Source organism: Strix aluco, chromosome 4, assembly GCF_031877795.1.
Source record: "Strix aluco isolate bStrAlu1 chromosome 4, bStrAlu1.hap1, whole genome shotgun sequence".
Lineage (NCBI taxonomy): Eukaryota > Metazoa > Chordata > Aves > Strigiformes > Strigidae > Strix > Strix aluco.
Window position 1 is genome coordinate 83,798,534 of NC_133934.1, and position 25,309 is coordinate 83,823,842.

General features: G+C 44.0%; 1 protein-coding gene across 3 annotated transcripts in view; it reads left to right on the forward strand.

Moving 5' to 3' along the window:
- The window catches only part of NR3C2 (nuclear receptor subfamily 3 group C member 2), a 220,759-nt gene that overhangs the window by 184,347 nt on the left and 11,103 nt on the right, over positions 1-25,309 (forward strand). For all 3 annotated transcript variants that reach the window (XM_074823833.1, XM_074823834.1, XM_074823832.1), the window contains exons 7-8: positions 16,617-16,747; positions 21,481-21,638. In XM_074823833.1, the coding sequence (XP_074679934.1) occupies positions 16,617-16,747; positions 21,481-21,638 (289 nt within the window). The remainder of the gene's footprint in view (positions 1-16,616; positions 16,748-21,480; positions 21,639-25,309) is intronic.

A 25,309-nucleotide genomic window follows, 5' to 3' on the forward strand; every position in this document is an offset into this window, starting at 1 on the left:
AGGTGACATGACAGTTTAGGTCCTAGAAGAAATCTGATGATGCACACCTGTGTGTTTCCATGCTTTTGGGAAGCCTTCTTCCTGGATCTGCAGTAATTGGTGCTCTGAAACGTGAAACCGTTGTGCAGACAATAGCAGGTTTCCTGAGGACATTAGATGAGTTCTGCTATAGTGTCTTCAGATGGTAAATTTTGTGTAACTACATTTGAAATAACGGGTACGATGATGGGTTTGTGAAACTAAAAAGTACAGTGAAATTGAAAAGATACAGATCTATAAGGCTAGTAAAAGACTAACAAGCAGGTAAAATAACTTGAGGCTATTGCCTAGGAAGGACTGGTTCCTCTGCTGTGTGTTTCAGTCCCTTTTGTATAGACTAGGGCAGCTGAAGGGGTGGCTTGGGTTGTCTTGCAGATTCAACTGAAAACTAACAGTTTGTTTGTGGCACTCGCTAGTCCACGTGTGGATTGATAACCAGAGAACAAAGGGTTGATGGATTGTTAGAGGAGGAGGCTTTAAGTATCATGTAGCTAGCAAAAGAACAGAGGGAAGATGGCATTGCTTCTGATGGGGACAGTGCCTTAGATTAGTTTAAAAAGGTTGTAAGCCACAGTGAAGTGAGTATTTGTTTATAACTAAAAACTGTAATATCCTTTTAAGCTGTTGGCTACACATACATGTGCTTATTTAAAGGAAAACTTATATTCCTAGTAGGTGGAGGGTTGAAACATTCAGAACTCACCTCTACGAGTTTCTGAACAATCTCATGCAATTCTGAAGTTAGCCTTGCTTTGAGCAGGAACTGGACCAAAAGAGCTGTAAAAATCCCTTCTGACCTAAATTATGCTATGACTATCTTGAGATAAGTGACTGCAAAATAACAAGAGGGAATGGCTTTAAGCTACAACAAGGGAGGTTCAGATTGGACATTAGGAAAAAATGTTTCCCAGAAAGAGTGATCAGACAGTGGAATAGGCTGCCCAGGGAGGGGGTGGAGTCACCATCCCTGGATGTGTTTAAGGGTCGTTTGGATGAGATGTTGGGGGATGTGGTGTAGGGGAGAACTTTGTGGAGTGGGGCTGATGGTTGGACTCGATGATCCCAAGGGTCTTTTCCAACCTGAATGATTCTGTGATTCCACTAGTAGGAGTTTATGTGTTTGCAGTGCAGAAGTCAGATGCCTAAATCCCAGAAGGCGGCAAGAGGTGCTCCTTCTTGCTCACGTTTCTGTGAGTGGCTCAGGCAGTTGCTGTCCCGCCGGCTAGTGGTGGCAACTTCCCAGGTATCTGCTTCCACCCATACATTAAGTCAGGGCATCAGCTGGCAACCTTTCAGAGGTTCAGGAAGGAATAAAAGGCATTTACGAGTGCAGCACTGCCAACAGAAACCCAGCAGGAGCCAAGACGTGGCGCAGCAGGGATCCTTGCTCCCCTGACGTGGGAAACCAGTGGGAGTGGTGGGACATGGACTGCCTTTAGGGCCGTGGCTCGTATTCCCAGCACATATCCCCCTCCCAGCTGGAGACCAGAAACTGCATCCCTCACGGCAAGCTGCCCTGCTTATCCATCCCTTCCCCTAAGGAAGAGAGGTGGTGGCTTTTCATCTCTCTCTAGGGCAAAAATCCAGCTGATGGCATTGCTGACGAATATTAAAAATCAACCTCTTTGGCACGTGTTGGTTTCTGCTGGTGCAAAAAAAACAGAGGGCCAGTTCCACGCTGGAGTTCCTCTGTAGGTCTTGATTTTTCTTTTGATTTTAGGTTTTACACAGTCTCTTTGTAGACTTCCAAATCCTCAGGGACTTTTGAAGAAGAGGCTTAAATTCCAAAATCATTTACTCTTTTTAGAAAATTTACCCAAATTATCTTATTTACCATTCCAGCCTTACCTAGCTGTAAAATAGCGGTGATGTGGGATACTTAAAGAGTTCAGTAATGCTGAGACACCGTGTTGAGACACTTTAGTACATTAAAGTACAGCATCAATATTTGAACAGTATTTTGCAAATGCACCGAATGACTAATGCGCTGTGTGTTTTCTTGCTCCTTTGATTTTTCTTGGTTTGTCATCTGCAGCATAAAGAATAAATCATAGGTGCATAACTGTGCAGGTTCTGAATTTCCTGGCCCTTGTACTTTCTTCTAACTGTCATTGGATTTTTACAGAGTTTTTTACCCTAGTCGAGGACTTGAGGGCTTGCCTGATAAAAACAGTGCTAGGCACTGTACGAGGTACCCAAAATTATTGAAGTGAACGTGAAAAAACGAGTCTAAAAACTGGTGCCAGTTTTCACAGGCATTTGGATCAGCGATGTCTTTTTTCCATCTCTGCAATTATTGTATTACATCATATGCACCTCAATCCTTACAGCAAAAAGGTTTCAGTAAAGGCTGCAGTTTATTGAATATTACGTAGAAAATATTAAGAGCAAAATATAACGATTGACGTATTGGTTGGTGCTTTTGAGTGATAAGGTGAAGCTTCAGGCTATGGATTTTGAACTAAGAAGTATCTGTCCTTTCATTATTGCCATTTCGGGCAATTGTGATGCTACTGGCTACTTTTCTAGTTTGTAGAGCAGTATGGATGGGTTTTTCATTATAAAATTCAATCATCTACTTCAGATATTTTTAAATAACCCAATAATACTATGTATGTAATGTAGTTTAACAAACTAACAAAGGTTACTACAAATTAATATAAATCCTTCCTTTAAAGTGCAAGATTTAACTTTCAGTAAGATATAGTAGTAAGTAGTATAGTAAGATGTAGTATTGGAAGGATATTTCATGCTATGTCTTTGGTAATTGCCCGAAGTGTGAAGTTTTAAAATTTAAAAGCAGACAGAAGTTGATATTAGCAATAGAGGAAAAACAGAGAATACATTTTTCAAATGAGAAAGCTGATGTACAGCAAATGAGGTAGAGAGAGGCAGAACAACAGCTTCAGTACATGGGGATTTCTCTGAAGCTTCTGTGCTAATGTTGTCATGGGATGTGAATGGGCAGAGGATTTTGCAACACTGAGGAAAGTCGTAAAATTAAATTAAGAATTTAGCTGAATAGCTAAGATTTTATTTAAAATCTGCATTTATTAATTATGTGTATTTTATTAGTAAATAGCATGTTCATTGTCTTTTCATTATGTTCCTAATACCCTCTCATAATATACTTGTGGAAGCTGGGACCATTAGAATTTGGTGTTGCGTAAGGCTGTGCAAGGATGCACAGCCTCTCTGTGCCCTTTCGGTGCTGAAGCCTATAAGTCTTCCTGGTATTCTGATTTCTATGGTAACAGCAGGAAGATAAACATAATAAAATAAGCTGAATATTTAAGAACAGCAGATTTTTTTTAACCTTATATACCTTGGGGCGGGGGGCAGGGGAATGATTGCTTAGATCATCTGTAATTGGTGATAAAGCCAGTAAGTAACTTATTTTATTGTTTAAAAGATTACTTTTTCCCCATTTACATTTTGGAGGATGATGGCTGTTAACCCTTTTGGCTTCATTTGCAATCTGTTAATCCTGCAGTGTTTAAATTTAGGTACATTTTTATAATCTCTTTCATCTGACAGTCTCTGAATCCCTAATTTTTAATTAGTATTGCAGCAACGGTTGTTGATAAGAGTTGTCAGTGTTAATTCTTTGCTAATAAGTTGTGTCTGTGATCACTGATCTTGTTAAAAGATCAGCAAGCACTCTGTGATATTCCTTCCTGCATGATTTTTGTTGTATATTTTATTTTGGAGAGGAGCACTGCATTCATACAATCCAAACTGTCAGTGCAGTGAGAAGTGGATATCTTTATCAGTAAATTTTTTATATACGTTGTTGCTATTATTTACTTTTTCATAAAGTGCAGCTCAGTTCCCATCCAGAGAAGTATATGAAAGGATTTTGTTAGATATCCACCCCAAAGTAGTGCAGACACAGAAGGAAATTTTGAAGAACTGTTGTCATACCTGTACATAATAGATGTAACATGCTTCAGCTAGATTTTTCCGAGTCTTACTGAGCTTTTTCTTTGTAAACAAGTCAATGGTTGGGCAAAGTAATAGATTCATCTTCTTTGCATAAATTTCTAAAGGTGCTGCCTTTTAATGCCTTTATCTCTAAACATTTCTTAAATTTCTAGGGCTTTTTAGTTAAGATGGTGAAACTGTAAAGGAAAACAGGAGATAAAGTAGTTCTAAGGAGATCTGTAAGAATGTAAAAACTGTCAGAAGAAAGATCCGTGTAGCACAGTTTCTCATCCTTCAAATTGCCCAGTTGCAAAGAAAGCGTAATACTGGGACAAGGGTAAAATGATACTTCATTTGCCCGTTCCAGCAGTCAGTGATTTAGGTACTTTCTGAACGGGAGATTGCATTCGGACAGTTGTGCTTAATAACCCTTCTGTATCTTCTATGAAGTTACCTAATACCTTTTTGAATACATTTATAATCTTGACATCTAAAATGTTCTGTGGCAGTTGCTTCTGCAATTTAATTATGCATATTTGTTTGTTGGAGATGTTTCTAAAGCAGGTAGCTGATAATTTAATGGAGTGCCACTTCATTCTTCTGTTTGTAGTAATAGGGGATATATTCCTCTTCATCCTGTGTATGCCATTTATCACTTTGAGATCTCCATCAAGTCCCATCGTTTCTTCTATGATCTGAAGAATCAGCTAGTCAATTTAATCTCCCCTTGTATATCCGTTGTTTGCTACCCCTGGCCATCCTCCTCTCCTCCCTCGGTGCTTTTGCTAGCCCGTCGTGTTAATTTGGGGAGGAGATCAGACAGACGTGCCATGTTCAGAGTGCAGTGAATTTATGCAGTTTCAAAATTATGATTTCTGTCTTGCTCTTGACCCTTCTTCTCTCACCCTTGGCTTTTTTTGACCATTAGTAAACACTGAGCAAGTGTTTTCAAAAGACAGAAGCCCCAAAAACCTGTTCTGCATATGTCTCTTTATTGTGTGATATTTGTTAATTTAGAGACAGTTATTTGTATGTATGGTGGAAGATGATTATACTGCCTGCATTGTCTTGCAATTAGTGATTTTCACCTTCCATCTTGTCAGCCTGCCGCACGGTTTCGCAAGGTTTCTCAGCAGTTTTTTGCAGGCAGCTCTTGATTTCATCATCTGGAGTCATCAGCAAGCTCTGTCATTTCCATAGAACTGATTTTTTTTTCAGATGATGTATGAGTGCAGTTTTCAGCCCAGGCGCCAGTGCAGGGCTCTGTGAGACTTCCCTGGTAACCTCCATTACTTGTGAGAGATGTCCATTTATTATTACCCTTGGTCTCCTATTTTTAAGCTGCTAATAATCCATGAAGAGCCCAAGCTCTCTGTAAGAGCTTTCAGGAGATCTTTTTAATAGCTTTAAAATCCAGCTTTGCTGTGATTGCATCCCCACGTACCTCCTGATGCAAAGCGCAGTGTGCAGGAGGCCCTAGACCAGTAATCACCCATGCTGGCACGCCGACAGACGGTATTGCAGCCCATACCCAAGCTGCATGCCCCAGTTTCCTTTGTGTGGAAACCAGGGCAGAGGAGAGGAGGAGGAGAGGGTTGGTGTTTGCTTAGGTCTCACCCCATATGGCTGTGGGATGCAGCTAGACCTGGCATGTGCAAAGCATTTCCATCATACAGACGTTGCCTGTATTGACCAGAACATCCTTGTGCTATCGTCAGAGCGCTCTTACATCGTGAGACATGACCTCTCTTTGCCAAAGCTGCACTGACTTTCTTCCTTTATAGGATATTTATTTACCTTTTAATGCTCCTCTTTCAATCATTTTGCTCAATACAGAAACAAGACTTGCTAGCCTCTGGTCTCTTGAGTGCTCCCTCCCCAGTCCCAGACCCATTTTAAGAAACCAGTCACGTTTGCCACCTTCCATGCCTTTTATAAGGGCAATTTAAGCAATAAGCTGCACAGCACAGTTAGTAGTTCAGCAATTCCGTATTTAAGTTGCTTTACAGCTCATGGATGGCTGCCATCTGGTCTTGGTGATTTATTACTATTCATTTTACTGTTGTTTTTTTTTTTCTTTCTAAACCCTCTTCTACTCACAGTTTAATCTGAAACTAGTTCTCACACTCACTCACTGAAAAGCAAGACTCCGGTGCAGAGCCTTCCTGGACTCCTTTACAGAGAGCACTGATGCAAAGATTTTATTTAACTTCTCTGCTATGGCCTGATCTTTCTCAAACACTTCTTTTTCATCTTGATCATCTGTTGGCCCAGTGGATGTTCTGGCAGGTTTCCAGCTTGTGATGTGTTTGAAGGGGTTTGACTGTTAGTTTTTATGACTTTAGCATGAAGACTTGCCCAGTGATTTTACATTTAACTTGGCATAATTGTGCTCTCTTAGTATTGTCTCAGCATGACTTTGAGACATCCACAGGCCTTTTGGGAGGGTGTCTGTTCACTTCTCTCGAGGTCCTTGGCAGGAAGGGCTAGGGTAGAGAGAGATCTGTTCCTTTCAAGTGTCTGTCTGAACATAGTGCTGCTTTAATCTTTCTGCACATCACTGAGCTGTTTGGCATCTGCAAATGCCTTTCACGTGCACAGTGCTGCCTTTCACTGCTTCCCCTGTAGAGTTAAATATTAATCTTCCAGATTAAAAGAAAAATTAGGAAGCAGTTTCTCTAAACTGGTATGAGAAGAAGGCATGCCTCAGTTGAGTTCCAGAAAATGCCACGCTTTGCATGGCAGCATGAGCAAAGTCTTGATATCTGAGGCATTGTTGACACAAGAGGAGAATTGCCGCTGCATGCAGAATATAGCAGTAATTTTGGTGATGAACCACTCCAGATGACAATGAGCTGTGGTGTAATGGATGTATAAAATGATACCTAGTGGGCACCTTTTCTGGCTGATACCTTTCTCTGATGAACTTTAAAAGAGTATTTATTGTCATGTGTACACTATCATCGTTTATTATTGAATGTGGTATATTGAAAAAGCATTTTGGTAAAGGCATAATTATGTATTTTCTCATTTAAACTGTGATTTGTCTCTTTTGGAATGCAAATGCAAACCAAAAGAGAGTATTTGGTATCAGCATTCTGCTAACTGCATAATTAACTGTTAATTCCAGCAGATACTTGGGGTTCTTTGCTATTGATGTGCTTGGGATTTTAGGGTTACATAACTGGCTGATTATTAAGTTGGATTTCAGCACAAGTTCTCTGTAACTGATTGGGAACTGAAACTCTCCTTTAGCAATCATTATCCACGAGCAGTTGACGGTTCCTTTGTTGATAGGCATATAACAGGAGGACTCTTAGCTGAAACTTTAAAGCAGCTCTAAATTTCTTAGTATCAGTTACCTGAGACTCTATTCTCTAGGATCACCAGGAGGACTTTCTTGGAAGAAAACTAATTTTCAGAACTGACTCCTTTAAGTTCAGTATAAAAATTGCCAAGTTTGTATGACTGGATCGCTAAAGCCCACAAAATGCTAGCTCTGTCTATACATCTGTTTTAATATGAAATGACCTTCCTTGTCTGATTACCAGTATTCAGCATTGGAGGTCCTCAGTCTAATCCTGTTTTGGCCTGGGTTCGGCAGCTTCTTCTGCCAAGGTCATGTGCTCCCAGCTACACACCCCTCAGTCTGCAGCATCCCAGTCACCTGGAGAGAAGCTTGTGGGGTTAAAGGTTCTACTTTGGTAATGGTGGGTTTACACATTCTTGTGGCAGAGTTGGTTGGGGGACATCATTACTGAAGGACTTCTTTCAGCAACTTTTAGAGCAGGAAATTTTTTTGCATACTTGTGCTTCCTTGCCGGGAGCAGCTTTCTCCTGTTGCATGTCAGATTCACAGAACTTCACAGAATCATCTAGGTTGGAAAAGCCCTTGAAGATCCTCCAGTCCAACCATGAACCTCTCACTGACCGTTCTCAACTCTACCAGATCCCTCAGCGCTGGGTCAACCTGACTCTTCAACCCCTCCAGGGATGGGGACTCCCCCCCTGCCCTGGGCAGCCCATTCCAATGCCCAACAACCCCTTCTGGAAAGAAATACTTCCTAAGAGCCAGTCTAACCCTGCCCTGGCACAGCTTGAGGCCATTCCCTCTTGTCCTGGTGCTTGTTCCTTGGGTCAAGAGACTCATCCCCCCTCTCTGCACCCTCCTTTCAGAGAGTTGTAGAGGGCGATGAGGTCTCCCCTCAGCCTCCTCTTCTCCAGACTAAAGCCCCCAGTTCCCTCAGCTGCTCCCCATCAGACCTGTGCTCCAGACCCTGCACCAGCTTCGTTGCCCTTCTCTGGACACACTCGAGTCATTCAATGTCCTTTTTGGAGTGAGGGGCCCAAAACTGAACCCAGTCATCGAGGGGCGGCCTCACCGGTGCCAAGTCCAGGGGTAAGATCCCTTCCCTGTCCCGGCTGGCCATGCTATGGCTGATACTATTCCTCCAGGAAGACAGCAGCAGGAGGCATCTCTAGGACCCTTGAGCCAACTCCCTGCTACTGCAGCAGGATCTTGCCATAAAAACCTCATTTTCAAAGTAAAAGGTAGTGCCAAGGCCTTGCTGCTGTGTCAGATTAATAGGGCACAGGGGGGTTTTTTGTCCCCACCTTCTAGGGGGAGAGAAGAAATGCTGACTGTCAGTAGTGGCTAAATTCAGGTAGGACAGGGCAGAGGGATTTGGGGGCAGTGGGAGGAGCTGAGGTGACATTTGGTGGCAGGTCTTGCAACTTGGCTTTAAGACATGATTGCTGGCACCTGCCTGCCTCTGTATGAAGGAGCGTGGACATGGGCAATAGCTGCATCAGGCAGTTCAGCAATATCAGCCCAAATGGCCTGGGAGTGTAGAGCTGTGCTGAAAAACCAGACAGTCACTGGAGCTGAGGCAGTGGCACTTTAGGTTTGGTTTGTTTTTTTCTCTGGGCCTGGTGCAGGGACAGTGTTTTCCAGCAGCACGATAGAGCAGGCAGCTGGGGGCTGTGGTGATGTAACCTGGCTGAGATCCACCATCACTTGTGTCGGCAGCAGGGTGGTCATCTGTGGCTGCCACCTTTATGCTACCTCTAGGCTAGCACTAAACCACCTAATTCCCAGCCTATGTTTATCCATGGCAGTTTAACCAACTGCAGGGTAATAGTTGAATTCTCTATCTCTTACTGCTTAGGGAGAGCATCTGCTGCCTTATCAGGAGGAGGAGGAGATTGTTACTGGTGCCAAAGATGGGGTATTTATTTCTCCTGGCTTACTGACAAGTTCAAGGAAAAATGGGCATGATCCATTTCTCTCCAGTAGAAACTGATGACAAAACTGCCATTAATTTTGACAGGATTGAGTGCCCACATTTGCCATTGCTGCAAGGTAACAGGTATTTTTTCCTTCCTGGAAGGAGATGGCTCTAAAGCTTCAAGAGTTGAAGGCAGTATGTTGAAGGGAGTATGTTTCTTGTCTTTCTGCTGTGGCTTGCAGAGTGAGCAGAGATTAGAAAGTGCTGAATAAGAAATAAGTGCTGAATGAAAAGTCATAATTGAATTTTGCCTGAATTCTGCATGTATTTTGGCTTGGATTTTGATCAGTGCAATAACTTAATGGTGCTGCTCCAGTACTGCTGACTTTGGTTGCATTTATAATGGCTTCAAGATGGGAAACAGGTGTCTGGGTACAGTCTGTAGAGCAGAATGATGCGCAGCGTTTCCCAGTGCCGCCGCACACAAAGCAGGGCGGTGACGGCCCCGTTGCATGGAAGAATAGGTTCAGTTTTGTGCTAGGTAGTGTCATTCTGTTACCACTGTTCTTCATGATGGAGCTGTTGAAGTAGAATACTCCCTCAAGAAAGAGTAAATTGTTGTTACGATAATATGTTTATTTTTTCCTTTCCTCAAGAACCTCAAAACTTTTCCAGACAAATGAACCCCTCCTAAGGCAGGTAAGATAATTCAGGCCAAGGACTTTTCTGATTAGATGGTTTGAGCAGCTGAACAAGGGACTCTGTGATCCCACATCCCTGGTCTTTTTGCCCCCTTTATCCACAACTTGCCTGCCTTGCTCTAAAGGTGTCTGGTGATGTTTCACTCCTCTCTCTGCCAAGTTCAAACTGACCCTTTCTGGCATGGTGGAAGGCACACCTTGCTTTCTGAGGCTTCCAAACTGGTTTTGACCTTCAGGCCTTTGGCAGGTTTTCTTGTTGGGTTGCATTTGTTTGTTTATTTGTTTTGGTTTTGATACAGTGTAATATGCTTTCTGAATTTCCCTGAAATAATTTTAAATTATAGTCTTCAGATGGATGCAGGTTTTAGTCTAGCAAAGGAAAGGATCTTGAAAATAAAATTGGAAGCAGTTCTTATAGGGGAAAAAAATATAAAATCAGGAAACATAAATAATATCTTTGACATCACAGTTTTGCTCCAAGTGTTGCGTGGTCTTCTCCTAAGTCTTTTCTGAGCTGTAGAGGCCAAGGGACTAAGCCAGCTGCACATTTGTTCCTCTGAGGTGCTGTGAAAGGGGATGCCTTTGCCCAGTTTTTCTTGGGATTATCATCAAGCCACTTGAATACTGATGAAAATTCAAAACACCCACCACAGATTTTCCTTTCTTCACTTTCCTGTCTAATTTAGGAAGATGCCTTGTGCTGTGGCTTTGAATAGTATCCATGAGAAAGTAAATAAAGCATGGTATCAGGTTTGGTTTGGGGCTGAGTTTCGCCTGTGAGTGCATATTCCTTGATGCGTGGGTTCCTCTTTTTGGTTACGGTCAGCTGAGGTGCAGTTTCTATCCTCAACAAGGGGATATACAATACCAGACTTTATGATGACTTCATAAATTATAAGTTACTTATTCATAACAAGTTGTTTCTGTACAGCATGCCTGTAGTTTCACAATTTTTGATGTGGCTGTGTTGTTTCTGTGGAGGTCACGTAAGGGTATTAATGCGATAAATGACTGGTATGGTATTTAGGATGCCTTGTCTTAAGCAGCTTCCTTAAACCACCCCTCCTCCCGTGGTGTGACTGCTCAAATCCTGCATTTCTGTTGGAGTTGAGTGGCTCATCCCTTGGTGATTTGGGACATCAGTCCCGTTTCAGCTGGATGCTCAAGCCGTTTGCCTTGTTGCTTGCTCCTGTGTAAAAGAAAGGACAGCTACTTCCACGGAGCAGGGGAACAGGAGGACTGGGCTGGTTTGCCACTTTCTCATCCATGGATTCAGCTCTCCGTGGGTAGATCTTGAGGATGAAACAGGCTGAGGTGTTGGGATGGTACCGCAGAGCTGGTCTCCATGCAGCCTGCCTATGGAAGGAAGGTAGGGGATCCAGAGTCAGTTTGGGAATAAGGTGGCAGAGATGAGAGAGGCAAGAACATAGAGATTGAATGGGGTTAGGGGGAGATCCCAGATCAAGTGAGCAGAAAGAGAAGATGAAGCCAGGGAAAGTACCAGGGAGTTTCTCATCTAGGAACACGTTCGTTGCGGTTCATTGAGAGAAACCCAACAGCAGGAACAAAACCCCTCTCCCCACCGAGATGACTGAGGTGCCTTGAAGGGCTTCGCCAGTACAGGTGCCCACCTTATCTTCCTTTTGGGGGAAAGGAGGGAAAAGCAGCAGCAGCTCAGTTCCAGTGAGGATGTGGTGAGCAGCTCGGTGACCAGTTAACACGAGGTACCTGTGGCCAGAGAGGCTCTGCAGGAGCAGACAGAAGTGGGGCAGAGCAGTAGCTGGGGGGAAAGGGCTGGTTGCGGCCACTCCGCCTGCCCACACTGCTGCGGGAAAGGTCAGGCAGAATGTGAGCTGGGCATTAAATTAAGCCTGTAAGGAGACACTCAGGGAACTTAAGATGGATTAACTTAAGGTGTAAAGTTTAAAGCGTATTATTATGAAGGAGGATTAAGCTAAACTTGAGCTAATGACACCACTTCTGAATGTGTATCCACACAGCGGATTCAGAGCTTTGGCTCCACGCCTTTTATTAGCTAAATGTACTTACCTTCTTAAATGTTGCCATAAAGATACATGCCCTTATATTCCAGATCTTCACATTCTCCATTTTACGTGTTGAGAAGTTTGTGTGTTTAGATGCTGTGTCAGAGGTAGAACTGGATTTGGTTGGTTGGGTTTTGATTATTTTTTTTCATTTAAAAAAAGAAAAAAAGGCAGGAGTGGGAGGCAACACAGAAGTTTGTTTTAATTTTCCCCATGGTGTTAATGGCATTTGTGATGACTTGATGGTATTTATTCTTAGATGAGGCATTTGGTAAGGAAGAAATAACTTTGTTCATGTTATGTTGACATGCCCTAATTTCTATGTGTCCCATCTCTTTTAATACATGAACCATTTCTATTGCTTTATTTTGTTGTTACTTTCATGGTATTGGGATATCTGCAATGTCGGTATCTGAATTTTCCCAAAGCTCTGTAGCCTCTTTATTTTACACTGTGTGGGTTAAAAAGCAAATGCAAAATTGAATACTGTAAATTCTCCCACAAAATGTTCATCTTACATTAAACAGTCATGGATTAACTAACATAATTTGTAGTTAGCGATAATTTGTAAATAAGTAATAAATCAACTGGATTGATTTTTGAGGAGGGAAACTAATTTGAAATTACAGGTTTGCTGTATGCTAAATAAACTACTTAGTAACTAGTTCTGTGTATAATTTTATCGCACTACAAACAACGCCGTCAGGTTTTCGGTGAGGGTAAACTAGAGGTCAATATTTATGAGTAGTTAAAAGATTAAAGGCAGACAAAAAAAAAAAAAACACAACCAAAAAAAAAACCCCTGACTTTTACTAAAACTCTTCTATTTAGGCAATAATATAAAAGCAAAACAAATACAAAGAAAAATGTAAGGGAGAAAAAGTAAAATGTCACAAAGTGCAATGCAGTGTAAAAAAGAAAAAAAAAAATGGTTTTGAGTCAGGATACTTTTAGGTTAGCCGTCACAGAGAGTGTTTTGCCACGCTGTTTAGTGAAAGCATAAGAAACCTGAGACAAAACCTCAAAATGTTTTGTTTTCTTTGCTGTGTGGCTTGTGGTATCGGATGAAAGGTCTGGCGCTTCTCGTGCCTGTGGAGGTCAAATGCAGGCAGGGATGGTGGCAGCTGCAGAAACTAACTGTGGCGTCCTGCAAAAGGAATAGCGGATATAATAGCCTGTTCTTATTTTGAATCCGGCCAGTCTTTGGCAGTCTGAGATACACCTTAAAATGTATTTTTATTAAATACAAATGTTTCTTATTATTTTTAATCTTATTATTATATATCTTTTGCCTTTCAACTTCAGTATGTATCCCTCTGAGCCTCCTGGGAGAGGTCAATTAGGAGCCACCGTTATCTGTGTCCTAGACCCAGATTTGGTAATTTTGGGAAGAGGTAGGGGAGCAGGAGCAGCGGGAGGGAGATCACTCTCTGGGGTCTTTTGGGGTCTTTTTCCCCAGCTGTCTCTGCGTCAGCTCAGGGGTGCCTGCAGCTGTTTGGTCTCTGGGCAGTAACAACCAGTCAGGCAGGAGAACTTCAGGCTGGTTTCAGAATCACAGAATCACCTTGGTTGGAAAAACCCTTGAAGCTCCTCCAGTCCAACCATGAACCTCACACTGACCGTTCCCAACTCCACCAGATCCCTCAGCGCTGGGTCAACCCGACTCTTCAACCCCTCCAGGGATGGGGACTCCCCCCCTGCCCTGGGCAGCCCATTCCAACGCCCAACAACCCCTTCTGGAAAGAAATACTTCCTAAGAGCCAGTCTAACCCTGCCCTGGCACAGCTTGAGGCCATTCCCTCTTGTCCTGGTGCTTGTTCCTTGGGTCAAGAGACTCATCCCCCCTCTCTGCACCCTCCTTTCAGAGAGTTGTAGAGGGCGATGAGGTCTCCCCTCAGCCTCCTCTTCTCCAGACTAAACCCCCCCAGTTCCCTCAGTCGCTCCCTATCAGACCTGTGCTCCAGACCCTGCACCAGCTTCGTTGCCCTTCTCTGGACACGCTCGAGTCATTCAATGGCCTTTTTGGAGTGAGGGGCCCAAAACTGAACCCAGTCATCGAGGGGCGGCCTCACCAGTGCCAAGTCCAGGGGTAAGATCCCTTCCCTGTCCCTGCTGGCCACGCTATTTCTGATACAAGCCAGGATACCATTGGCCTTCTTGGCCACCTGGACACACTGCTGGCTCATGTTCAGCCAGCTGGCAATCAACCGTCCAAGGTCCCTCTCTGACTTGCAGGTCACCAGCCACTCCTCCCCAAGCCTGTAGCGCTGCTGGGGGTTCAGGGTGATGTCTTCAAAGGCGGGTAGGCTGAGTCTTGCTTGCAGTTGCCAAATGTGAAGGACTCCCCATTCCTGACTAAGGGCATGCCCAGACACTGGAGAGATCTGAGTGCTGCTGTGCTGGGTTGGCCACGAGCCTTGGGCGGTGGCCACCAGCCTCGGGCAGACCTGGGCCTGGAGCGGGACCCCCAGCACAGCAGCTTCAGAAATGCCAGTTTGTGTGCATCTGACGTCTTCTAATTCTGCAAATCCTCTTCTGTTTCACCTGGTCCCCGTTGCTCAGGGTCACTGTGTGTGCGTTTGTAGCACGCGACCGGCACTGAGTGTGCAAGTGGCATCTGTAAGTCGTGCCCATGTGCATCCAGCAGCGGAGGCTGCTCTTCTCAAACAGTGTTTCAGTCACTGTCCAAAGCATTCAAAGACTGTTTTCTTCTATTCATTTTCTTCCCTGCAGTCCATGATGCATCATAAAAATAAATAAGCATGGCATTACTACTACTATTAAATTAAAAAAAAAAAAAAAGCTGGAAGTTCTTAGTCTCAAGAAGAGGGTGGAGCGGGGGAAAAGCACAGAGCCCATATAACAATGGGGAGTCTGCTTTATTAGTATTAAGGAGGAAAATAAAATCTGCTCTGGCAGTAGTGAAATAAAACACCAGGAAGATTACATCAGTCTTTGTTTGCACACAGTATGATTCTTCTCTTTCACCAGCCAATTTGTATATTCGAAAAGGCAGTTGCTTGGTTAAAATAATTAGCTGAACTTCATCCAATTCCCCAATTATGTGAAAAAAATGTTTGAAGAAATATAGACAATTGTTGTTGAGCAATTAGGGGGGGGGGGAAAAAAAGTAGTGGTCACCGAACAATTATAGCGCCTTGTCTAAATACCCACATATATATCATAGTTTCAAAATGAGACAGGCAATTCTTAGTGACTCTTTGCTGTAGCTGTTGTGGTTTGGGATAGCAAAATCGTAACTAATTCTGCCCTAAACTTGTGCAGGATAGGTTAGCCTGGGTTTGCCGCGGAGAAGAGAGATAGGGTCTGAAGCTATGTGTATCAGAGTAAGTTTAAAGAGAAAAAAAAAAAAGAATAATCTGGATACAAGCCATGTATCCTTAGTATTTTACAATTTAACAGGCAAAGGTTTGCATTAATGAATGAGATAGTCTTACTATACTCCTTTATTCCAGACTATTTTAGATTATTATTTTGGGGAAAAACATACAGAATTTTTGAATATTTCAGTGTTTGAATAAGAGACCACGGCAACAGTTTGCCTAAGAATTCCCCGTAAGAGGTCCAATAACAAGAACTTCAGTGACTGGGAAATCTTTTCTCCTTGTTGTTCCTACACTTTCATCCTTGGAGGTCAACCTGTTGCATTTTCTGGAAAAGCAGTAATCGGAGATTTTGCAGTGGAGGTCACTTGGGAAGGATGCGTAAGCGCTGTTGGCTGAGGCAGTTGTCATCCCAATCATTTCTTAACTTCAGGTTCCTCATTAGGCGTAAAGGCAGTGACGCAGTGTCACGTGTGTTGGTTTATTTTTGTTAAAACACTTCCCCATTTTCCAGACCTGCCAGGCATACTTTTATGGGATTATGTCATTCAGGATGAGAAGAGTCAAGCTGTCACAGTGGAAGTCCCTCATCCCAGAGCCCTGCCAGCTTGTGGACCTGATGGTGCGCGGTGGGCAGCAGAGCCCTTGGCCATGGGTTTTACTGTTGTCCATGGCCATCCTTTCCCCCAGCTCATCTCTGCACTGGACGTTTCTGAAACCTGTTTCCACCTGTACGTCAGCTGATGGGGGATGTATCATTTAAAAACGTGAATGCAGTGGGGGTAGGTTCCCCTGTTGCACCAGTTCTGACCCCTTCAGCAGGCTCATTTCCGTCAGCCAGGGCAGAGCTGAGCAACCTCTGACAATTCAAACTTTTGAAAACATTTTTGCCAGTTCATTAACACAGTCAGTGTATAAAAGTCAAATTACATTTGTTTCTGGGTTTGGGTTTTTTTTAGGGGAGTTGGATGTTAATGCTGCCTGTGGTCTGCTGGGTAGTGAAGTGAACTCAGCCATCCATTGTGGATGGTGCAGAAGTTGAACAGGGTGATGCCTGGCTTCCCAAAAGCTCACAAGCAGTGGGGTTTTTCTGTCAGCCCGGGAGCACTGGGACCCGGCAGCCCTCCAGGGCTGGCAGGGCTCCAGCTTCATCTCCGTCATCCCCAGCTCCCTCACCTAACCTGAACTTTGCAGCTGCAGTGTGTCTTACTGACCTCTGCATGATCAGTGCTTGGTTTCCAGGTCACACCTCTCTTTCCTCAGGCGTGGGCTACCCCAGGCACGTTGTGCTCTCCCGTATTTATCCTCTGGATTTTGTTTTTTTTCTCTTTGCAGGGAACGGATGCGCCAGTCCGCTATGTTTGAACTGTGCCAGGGGATGCACCAGATCAGTCTGCAGTTTGTTCGCTTGCAGCTTAGCTTTGAGGAGTACACTATAATGAAAGTTTTGCTGCTGTTAAGCACAGGTAAGTTAGATTCATGTTTACAGGGGGAATACTTGAAAATATTCCAATTCACAAATTTTAACCAACATGACAAAAGAGCCAGACTGTTTCCAGCAGGGCTACAGGAATAAGCCTGTTTTTATGTCTTAGGTTTATCTGCAGATCTCACTCTCCGTTAGCATGGGAAGTGTCTTTGCAGTTTGAATGTGTCATGTGTGTTGGAAGGACAGGAGTGGCCGGGCAAGGGGCTTTGCCCCCCGCTCTGTCTGGGAACTGCTTGAATCGGCCAGGTGTGCTGAGAAGTGCAGCAGCTGTGGGGACTGGGGAGAAATCCCCACTCAACCCTCAAAGCCACCAGTTTGGGTGACTTAACATCAGCTTCAAGATCAAAAGATGTACATTGCTTGTGCTGCAAAATGGGTAATTTTCCAATGCCAAGTGAATTAAGGATTGTAAGCCCTTTTTACAGGGCTCTGAAAGTTTAAAAAATGACAATGCATGCTTTATTTTTCTCTCGAGTGTCATGCTTTGACTTTTCTTAACATACAAAATTACATCTTGGTGTGTGCTACAGCACTGTGTAGTAATTAACAGATCCCTTGATCCTATCTGACTGAAAATATTGAAAACCTCCCATCCCAGCACAATTGTATAAATGCACAGGCAGTTTGTACATTACTCTTCCATCAATCTTGATGAAAAAGCCAATTACCTGTAAACAAACTTTCTTCTGTATAATCGTGCTCCTTTTTGTGGGATCCACTCAGTGACATCACGATGAGATAACACATCAGCTCGATTGGTGGGTGTTCGTGATGTCACTTCAGTGATCTCACCGGGCAAGAATTTCCCCAGCAGAAGGAGGCTGGATGTTGGGGGCACTGCATGGGGAGAGGAGGAGCGGGAGATCAAAGGGGCGGCTGTGCTTATTTTGGCTCTCACTTGCAAGCTGTGGGCGGCAGGATGCACGCCCGAGGCGGCCAGGGGCTGTCCGGGCTCGTGCTGCACGGAGCATCTCCCCGTCCGGTGGCAAGCAGAGCCCAGCACGCCCTTTGAGATCTTGCTGTGTTCTCTCAGCTTCCTGGGGCAGAAGATGGGGTGATGGAAGAAGAAACGAGCCGTTAGTTGTGCAGCACTGGAAGGCGCTTATCGCCGAAACAACTAACAGGCACCGGACGCAGCGGCAGATTTAGGCACCCGGGAGCCTCCCGAGCCCCCAGCCATGTCATGGGCGCCTTGGCTGCAGGCAGGGTTAGGTGCCTATGAAGGGATTTCCAGCAAAGCCGAGTGGCAGCTCCTTCAGGCGAGGTGATGGGACGGGCACTTTCTCCCTGTCTGCGGTGCCTTTTGTTGAGGCCTTGCCCATCCCACCCAACTGGTAGCTCTGTGGTTCCAAAGTGCTTGCCTTTGAAGGAGGACGACAAGCTGCAGTTCCCATCCCAGCTGGAGGGGATTTGGATCCACTAACAGAAACCTCCTAGGGCTGTAAGTTTTTGGGGCTTGGCTCCCTCCCTCCCTCCCTCCCTCCCTCCCTCCCTCTCATTGAAGCCATTCCAGCTGCCTGGGGTGGGGAGAGACGATGCATAGCGCTGAGGGATCTGGTGGAGTTGAGAACAGTCAGTGTGAGGTTAATGGTTGGACTGGAGGATCTTCAAGGGCTTTTCCAACTGAAATGATTCTGTGATTCTGCTGGTTGGGGAGGGCCATGTGTCCTGGCCCATGGGGGCTGACCCCCAAGTCCCACTCCACTGAGTGTTTGAGGTCTGCTGGTGAAACTGGGACTGTGGAGAGCTGATATACTCCAGGATAGCCCTGGAGAGTAAATGGGCTTTTTTGAAGGTGGCCACTCACCGTCTTTCCAGAAGCAACTAGCAGTGCTTAAAGTAGATGTGCTTGAGGGATTCTAGCTCCCGATATGTTCTTGAGAAGGAGACCTCATCGCCCTCTACAACTCCCTGAAAGGAGGGTGCAGAGAGGGGGGATGAGTCTCTTGACCCAAGGAACAAACGCCAGGACAAGAGGGAATGGCCTCAAGCTGTGCCAGGGCAGGGTTAGACTGGCTCTTAGGAAGTATTTCTTTGCAGAAGGGGTTGTTGGGTGTTGGAATGGGCTGCCCAGGGCAGGGGGGAGTCCCCATCCCTGAAGGGGTTGAAGAGTCGGGTCTACATAGCGCTGAGGGATCTGGTGTAGTTGAGAACTGTCAATGTTAGGTTCATGGTTGGACTGGAGGACCTTCAAGGGCTTTTCCAACCGAGATGATTCTGTGATGCTGAGAAAGCGTCTGGATTGGAGATCCAGCTCTGCTACTTTTTAATCAGCCCTAAAGGGGGAGAATCTTTAGAAAAAGAGCCTAAAGGCATTCTAAAAACATAGCAAAATTTCGTTAAGCTAGGTATTTATTATTCTGCCCTCTTGAGAGTGTTAACTAATGACTTGAGTTATTGTGAGAATCTGGTAGGCGAGATCAGCCTGGCCAATTAACTTCAGCTAGCTGGGGCCCTTTGAAACACACACCACGGTCACTAGAAAACCTACTAAATATAGTTTGTTTTGGGAGAATCAGGATATTTATGTTAGAGAGAGAGAGAGGAGAGCAAAATGGAAATGAAGACGGTGATAAACCTCAGAAAGTGTCATGTGAAGGACAGCAAACCTAGTTTCGAATGATTACACCTTGATGCAACTTTATGACAGAAAACACCTTATGACAGAAAAGGTTTGTTTTCATTTAAAAATTTTTATTGAATCATGTGATAAGCAGAGTACAAGTTATTCTGAAACTTTCGTGATGACCACATCAAGGAAGTTTCACTCCATTTACATGTGGAAGAAACCACACATTACAACTCAATTGTTTTCTTGCTTTCCACAGACCATAGATTTTGGGAGCTTGCCAAAAACATTGCTGCATTTAATAAGTAAAATAAGAAACACTGGGCAAACCTCCAGAATTTCATGTTTTGCTTGAGTTCTCTTTATTTGTGGTCTGTCTTTCTTAATAATCCAGCTGGGGTGATGGTATAATAATTTTCAGACAGAACAGTAAAATATATAGTAGTAGAAAAAGAAAGAGTGGCTCTAACAGTCTTTAAGCAGCATGTAGGAATACAGGCCTGTAAATGTTAAAGGAACTGTAAAGCCCGTGAATTTTGTGTAAGGACCACAGTATGCTCTGATGGCTTTACTCATCTTGATTGATGTCTCTATATTCATTCAGCTTGAACTGAATTTGTACATCTGTTCCAGACAGTTTCTTCTGTCAGCTGACTGACTGAGAGATTTGGCATCTAGAATTTAAAAATCAAATTATATGTTTATATAACATAAATACCTAATGTTTACTGAGTGGTAGGCAGGTCTGTGTGTTACCTCCTAGGCTTTTTCTAAAGATTCCTCCTTGTGCCCTCTTCCAGCACTTGATGGTTTGCAAGTCCTTGCTGCTCATGTGGTGGTAGAGCTCCTCCTTGTTTTCCATTGCTAAATTGCTCTGTTAGAGACTGGTGATAGAAGATACTGGTGCTTTGTCTTAAAGCTTCTATTCTGGAGCCATTTGGGCAGTTGTTCCATGCTTACGATGTGATGGCAGTGGGATAGAAGGCAGTTCACTCACAGGGATTTAAAGAAAAGGGAACAGGTGAACAAGACAATTTCTGTCAAGATGTTAAGTCAGGGTAAGCTAAATTGGAAGATCACCTTTTTTTTCTTTTTTAATAAGTAACTTCCTATTTAGCTTGCTCTGACATAACTTTCTGGCTTGCTTAGAAAATAAACTCACTCCTGTACAGTGTAGTATTTTATTTTCCTTCTGTGGACTAGCATTAAGAGATGCCAAGTAGAAAAATATGTGATGGTTAAGCAGTATTTAACCAGTCCAGGTGTTGAAACAACAGAACATTTTGAGTAATGTTGTTAATAACCTCTTTGAGGTTTTCCTAGAGATCTGATCCTATAAGCCGTTCCTGTTTGGGGCAGAACCTGCTGGAGTGCAAGGCTGTTTGCAGTCTCTAAAGAACAGATGTATTTGCTCTTGTAGTTAGCCTTGCTGTTACCAGCCACAGTAAAAAGCATTAGAAAACTCTACTTTTAGCCCATTTGTGAAATGATCCCTCTGGCAGATGGGAACTTTGATAGGACATGAGAAATGCTTGCAACTGTACGTCGTGGTCAAACACTGGGTCAGGATGCCTGTTTGGAAAATAGTCCTCTGTTTCACGCAGAATAATGGCTGTTTTGTTCCAGGTGTTACGCAGATGCTTACTAACATTCAAAGAAATTTCAGATGTTACCTGATGGCAGAAAACCATGTCACTTGGTCTGGCATTTCTGCACATAACAGCTGTAATTCTGTACCTTCCCCTCCTCTGCCAAGTGTGGGGAATCATGCAAGAATGATAAATCACGTTTTCAACTTCTAAAAAAGTATCCTTGATCCATCTGCTTTTTTTTTTTGTGTGTCTGTGTGTGGTTGGGTTGTATTAAAAACAGTTTCAGCATGAGGTTAGCATGTGTCATGTTTCTGAGATGTTATCTTATCCCCTGCCACAGCTTCTGCAATCGCAGATCTAGAGAGAATGCTTGAATCACTTGAAAATCTGTATGATGTTGTTGATTCCTTACCAATGTCTGTAAAATTATGGACTTTGCTTAAAGGTTTAATTCTTTCATCCATTAACTAGTGTAACTTTTTAAGTATGCACATAAGAAGAATAAGCAACACAGTTAATATTAATATAAGACTGTCTTTTCAATGACAGTTCCCAAGGATGGTCTCAAAAGCCAAGCTGCATTTGAAGAAATGAGGGCAAATTACATTAAAGAACTAAAGAAGATGGTAACTAAATGTCCAAGTAACTCTGGGCAAAGCTGGCAGAGATTCTACCAACTGACTAAACTTCTTGACTCCATGCATGATGTAAGTATAACTCCTCAGGGAGTGCAGACAAGTTAAGCAAAAATCTCTCCATTAAGGTAAACCAGTAGTTTTGAATTTGTGTTAACTACAGGGAGGAAAAAAATGAAATTCTTTTTGAAGGAACATCTGAGAGAAGATGTTAGATGAATTTAGGGACAACTGCCAAGTAAAATAAGAAAATACAAGTCATTAAGGGCTGGGTCCTGCTGCCTTCTCCTATGTTAAATAGTAGTGTGTTCCTCCAGTGATTCACTTAAGGCCAGTAGAGCTTTTAGTGGGGTCAGAGGCTCTTCAGCGGGGGAAGTGATGTTAGCTGTGACCCAAAGTTAGGCACAGCACGAGAGTGCCAGGCAGAGTATCCCGTGAGTCGCTTCTCCACGAAAGGTGCTGGATTAGTGTGTCACACATCTCACGTGCCTGACGTGCTAATAAATGTTGAATGAATTTGGTGATCTTTTACAGCTGGGATGGTAATAATGATGACTTTAAAAGATGTATTAAAACCGTGGAGCCATCTTGGGTATTTGAAGCTTTACTTGAGGTTTTCAAGTATAAGATTCACTGTATTGTTAGGTTATTTCTACCACCCTGTATCATTCCACTGCGAGGTGTTTTATTAACTTGCGTCAGGTGTGAGGTGTGATGAATGACATGGGAAACTAAAAGTTCAGTCCGAGAACACTTTGGGTTCTGCACTTGGGCCACAACAACCCCCAGCAGCACTACAGGCTTGGAGAGAAGTGGCTGGAGAGCTGCCAGTCAGAGAGGGACCTGGGGGGGTTGATTGCCAGCCGGCTGAGCATGAGCCAGCAGTGTGCCCAGGTGGCCAAGAAGGCCAATGGTATCCTGGCTTGTATCAGAAATAGCGTGGCCAGCAGGGACAGGGAAGGGATCTTACCCCTGTACTCGGCACTGGTGAGGCTGCACCTCGATGACTGGGATCAGTTTTGGGCCCCTCACTCCAAAAAGGTCATTGAATGACTCGGGCCGTGTCCAGAGAAGGGCAACAAAGCTGGTGCAGGGTCTGGAGCACAGGTCTGATGGGGAGCAGCTGAGGGAACTGGGGGGGTTTAGTCTGGAGAAGAGGAGGCTGAGGGGAGACCTCATTGCCGTCTACAACTCCCTGAAAGGAGGGTGCAGAGAGGGGGGATGAGTCTCTTGACCCAAGGAACAAGCGCCAGGACAAGAGGGAATGGCCTCAAGCTGCTCCAGGGCAGGGTCAGACTGGCTCTTAGGAAGTATTTCTTTGCATAAGGGGTTGTTGGGCGTTGGAATGGGCTGCCCAGGGCAGGGGGGGAGTCCCCATCCCTGGAGGGGTTGAAGAGTCGGGTTGACCCAGCGCTGAGGGATCTGGTGGAGTTGGGAGTGGTCAGTGTGAGGTTCATGGTTGGACTGGAGGATCTTCAAGGGCTTTTCCAACCGGGATGATTCTGTGAACACCCAGGCTTGTTGGTGCTTCAGCCCAGAGTGACTCTGAAGGGTTGTGGTAGGTGCCTAGTGCACGGGGGACCAGTTGCCATTTCAGAAGGGAGTATCCATAACATTGAGCTGTTGAGTTGGGAGCAACCCAGTTCCAGCCAGTAAAATGGTAAGTGCAGAGGTTTACCTCTCCAGACGCTTCGAGCAGCAGCGGGGGCATATCTTTGTGCTCTCTGTAACAGAGCCTGGCATCCCCACAGAGGAAGCCAGTGACCCATCTGTAATGGTCTCCTCAAGCTGAGGGCTTTCCACTGTGCCGTGGTGCAGCAAGTGACTGGAGACTTGCTGGGCCAGTGAAAGCCACCTTTAACCGTGTTTGGGTACAAGAGAGGAATGGTCCCGTGAGCAGAGGCTGAAACCCAGCAGCACACGCTGATCACCTCCCAGTAAAAACTGGTAAACTGCAGCAAAGGAGAAAACCATCCTACTCCATCCTGGGTGGGCAGGGAAGTAACTTTGCTGCATGAAGAACCTACAGCACTTGCTTTCAGAGCCTGCATATAAATGTACTTCTTTATACTCGACTTCAATTTCATTTTTGTAGACAGTACAGTACAATGCACTTCAGGTCAAATCTGTATAAGAGCCCGAGGTCTGTTTACAGAATGTACATATGGAATTATTTTTCAAATATTGTTCTGTTGTTCATTAAAACATTGCAAATCTTAGTGGGAGGCAGGGAGAGTATTATTAGTACTGCAGTAATGGCTCATTCTTCAGAGATCGGGTTTCACTTGCTCCCTGCCAGCAAAGGAAGTTGTAGTGTTTTAGTGGAAAGAGAGGGGATGGGTGATAAAATCATTTGCAAGATACTCACATCTGAACCTCGGGGCAGCATAACAAATCCCTGCATTTAGGGAGTTTTCTAATCCTCTTCAGAACAGGCAGTGTGTACCATTTGTTATTTAAATGGGTGTGTTTGTGTGGTTAAGGTGACTGGATGACAGTCACACTTACTGAGAATGCTACTCTGTCCTACAGACATTTTCCAAAACACAGCATTAACCATTGGGAGCTGAACAAACCAGAGGAAGCAGACTGCTCTTGCATTTTATTTAATTTTTAATTAAGCTATTTTTACATTACTTTTGTTTTAATAGAGCACTTTTCTTGCAAAGGACATTTTAAAGAAAATCACATTGTCAGCATTCTCCATTAAAAAGGCCAGTTGTCTGCACAATAGTGCTTCCTGTCAGAGATAATATTGGAGACTTGTTTATTTTTCTCTTTAAAACTGTTTTTTTGTTTCTGAAGTCTATCAATAAATTCAGGATGGTGGTAACGTTAATGAGAAGTGAGAATTACTCTTCTCCCCCCATACTGCCTCTTAGTGCAGAATTTCTCCATTCTATCAATGTAAATGCAAATTTTCTGCTTGATTCCTTAGTATAGGAGGAGCGCTTCTTCAGCTGTCACCTATGTATTTTTAACATATTCCATTATAATTTTAGAGGATCAGAATATATTTGGTGCTGAGCAGTCTAACTGGCACTGAGGCCCCATGTTTACATGCTGCTGTAGCCACAGCATTTGCAGCGCAAGCCCGAAGGGGGGACTGGTGCAGAATTCATGCTTGTTCAGCCCTCCTGCTGCCTCCAGCTTTTCCATCAGAGCAGAGCAGCATCTTGTCATTCGTGGAGTTTGCTTTACCTGAGTGTAGCGATAAAACAATAAAAAAATACTGCTCCTTTGCACCTTCACACTTGCTTTCATCAACCTCATTTTTAAGTAGTCTTTCTGAGGACTATGTGAAATAAAGCGCATGGGAATATCAATTACAGTCTGCTTGGCTTATATAATACGAGGAAGAAAAAAACCCCCAAACAAGGTGGTTTTACATTGCTCAGTATACTAAATCATTCATCCACACAGTGAACATATGTGCAGGTAGAAAAGTGCCGAGGCGAGGAAAAAATAAATTTTCAAGAAGGCCAGGTAGGCACTTAAGTATTTGAAAAAATCAGCAACTTTATTTAATGATCCATAAACCCTCAAAGCACCGAGAGCGCAACTGAAAAATAAGAGATCCAAACCCATCCCGAGCGGATGACATAAACAGGGTTTCGTGCACGTACGTGCACACACCTGCACTTGGCCTTAGGAGCCTGCCTGCAGGCTGCCCTGTCCTTCGTGTCACTGCTGCCGTGCACTGAAACACTGCTTATTTGCACGATGCTGTGCGGAAGTAGCGG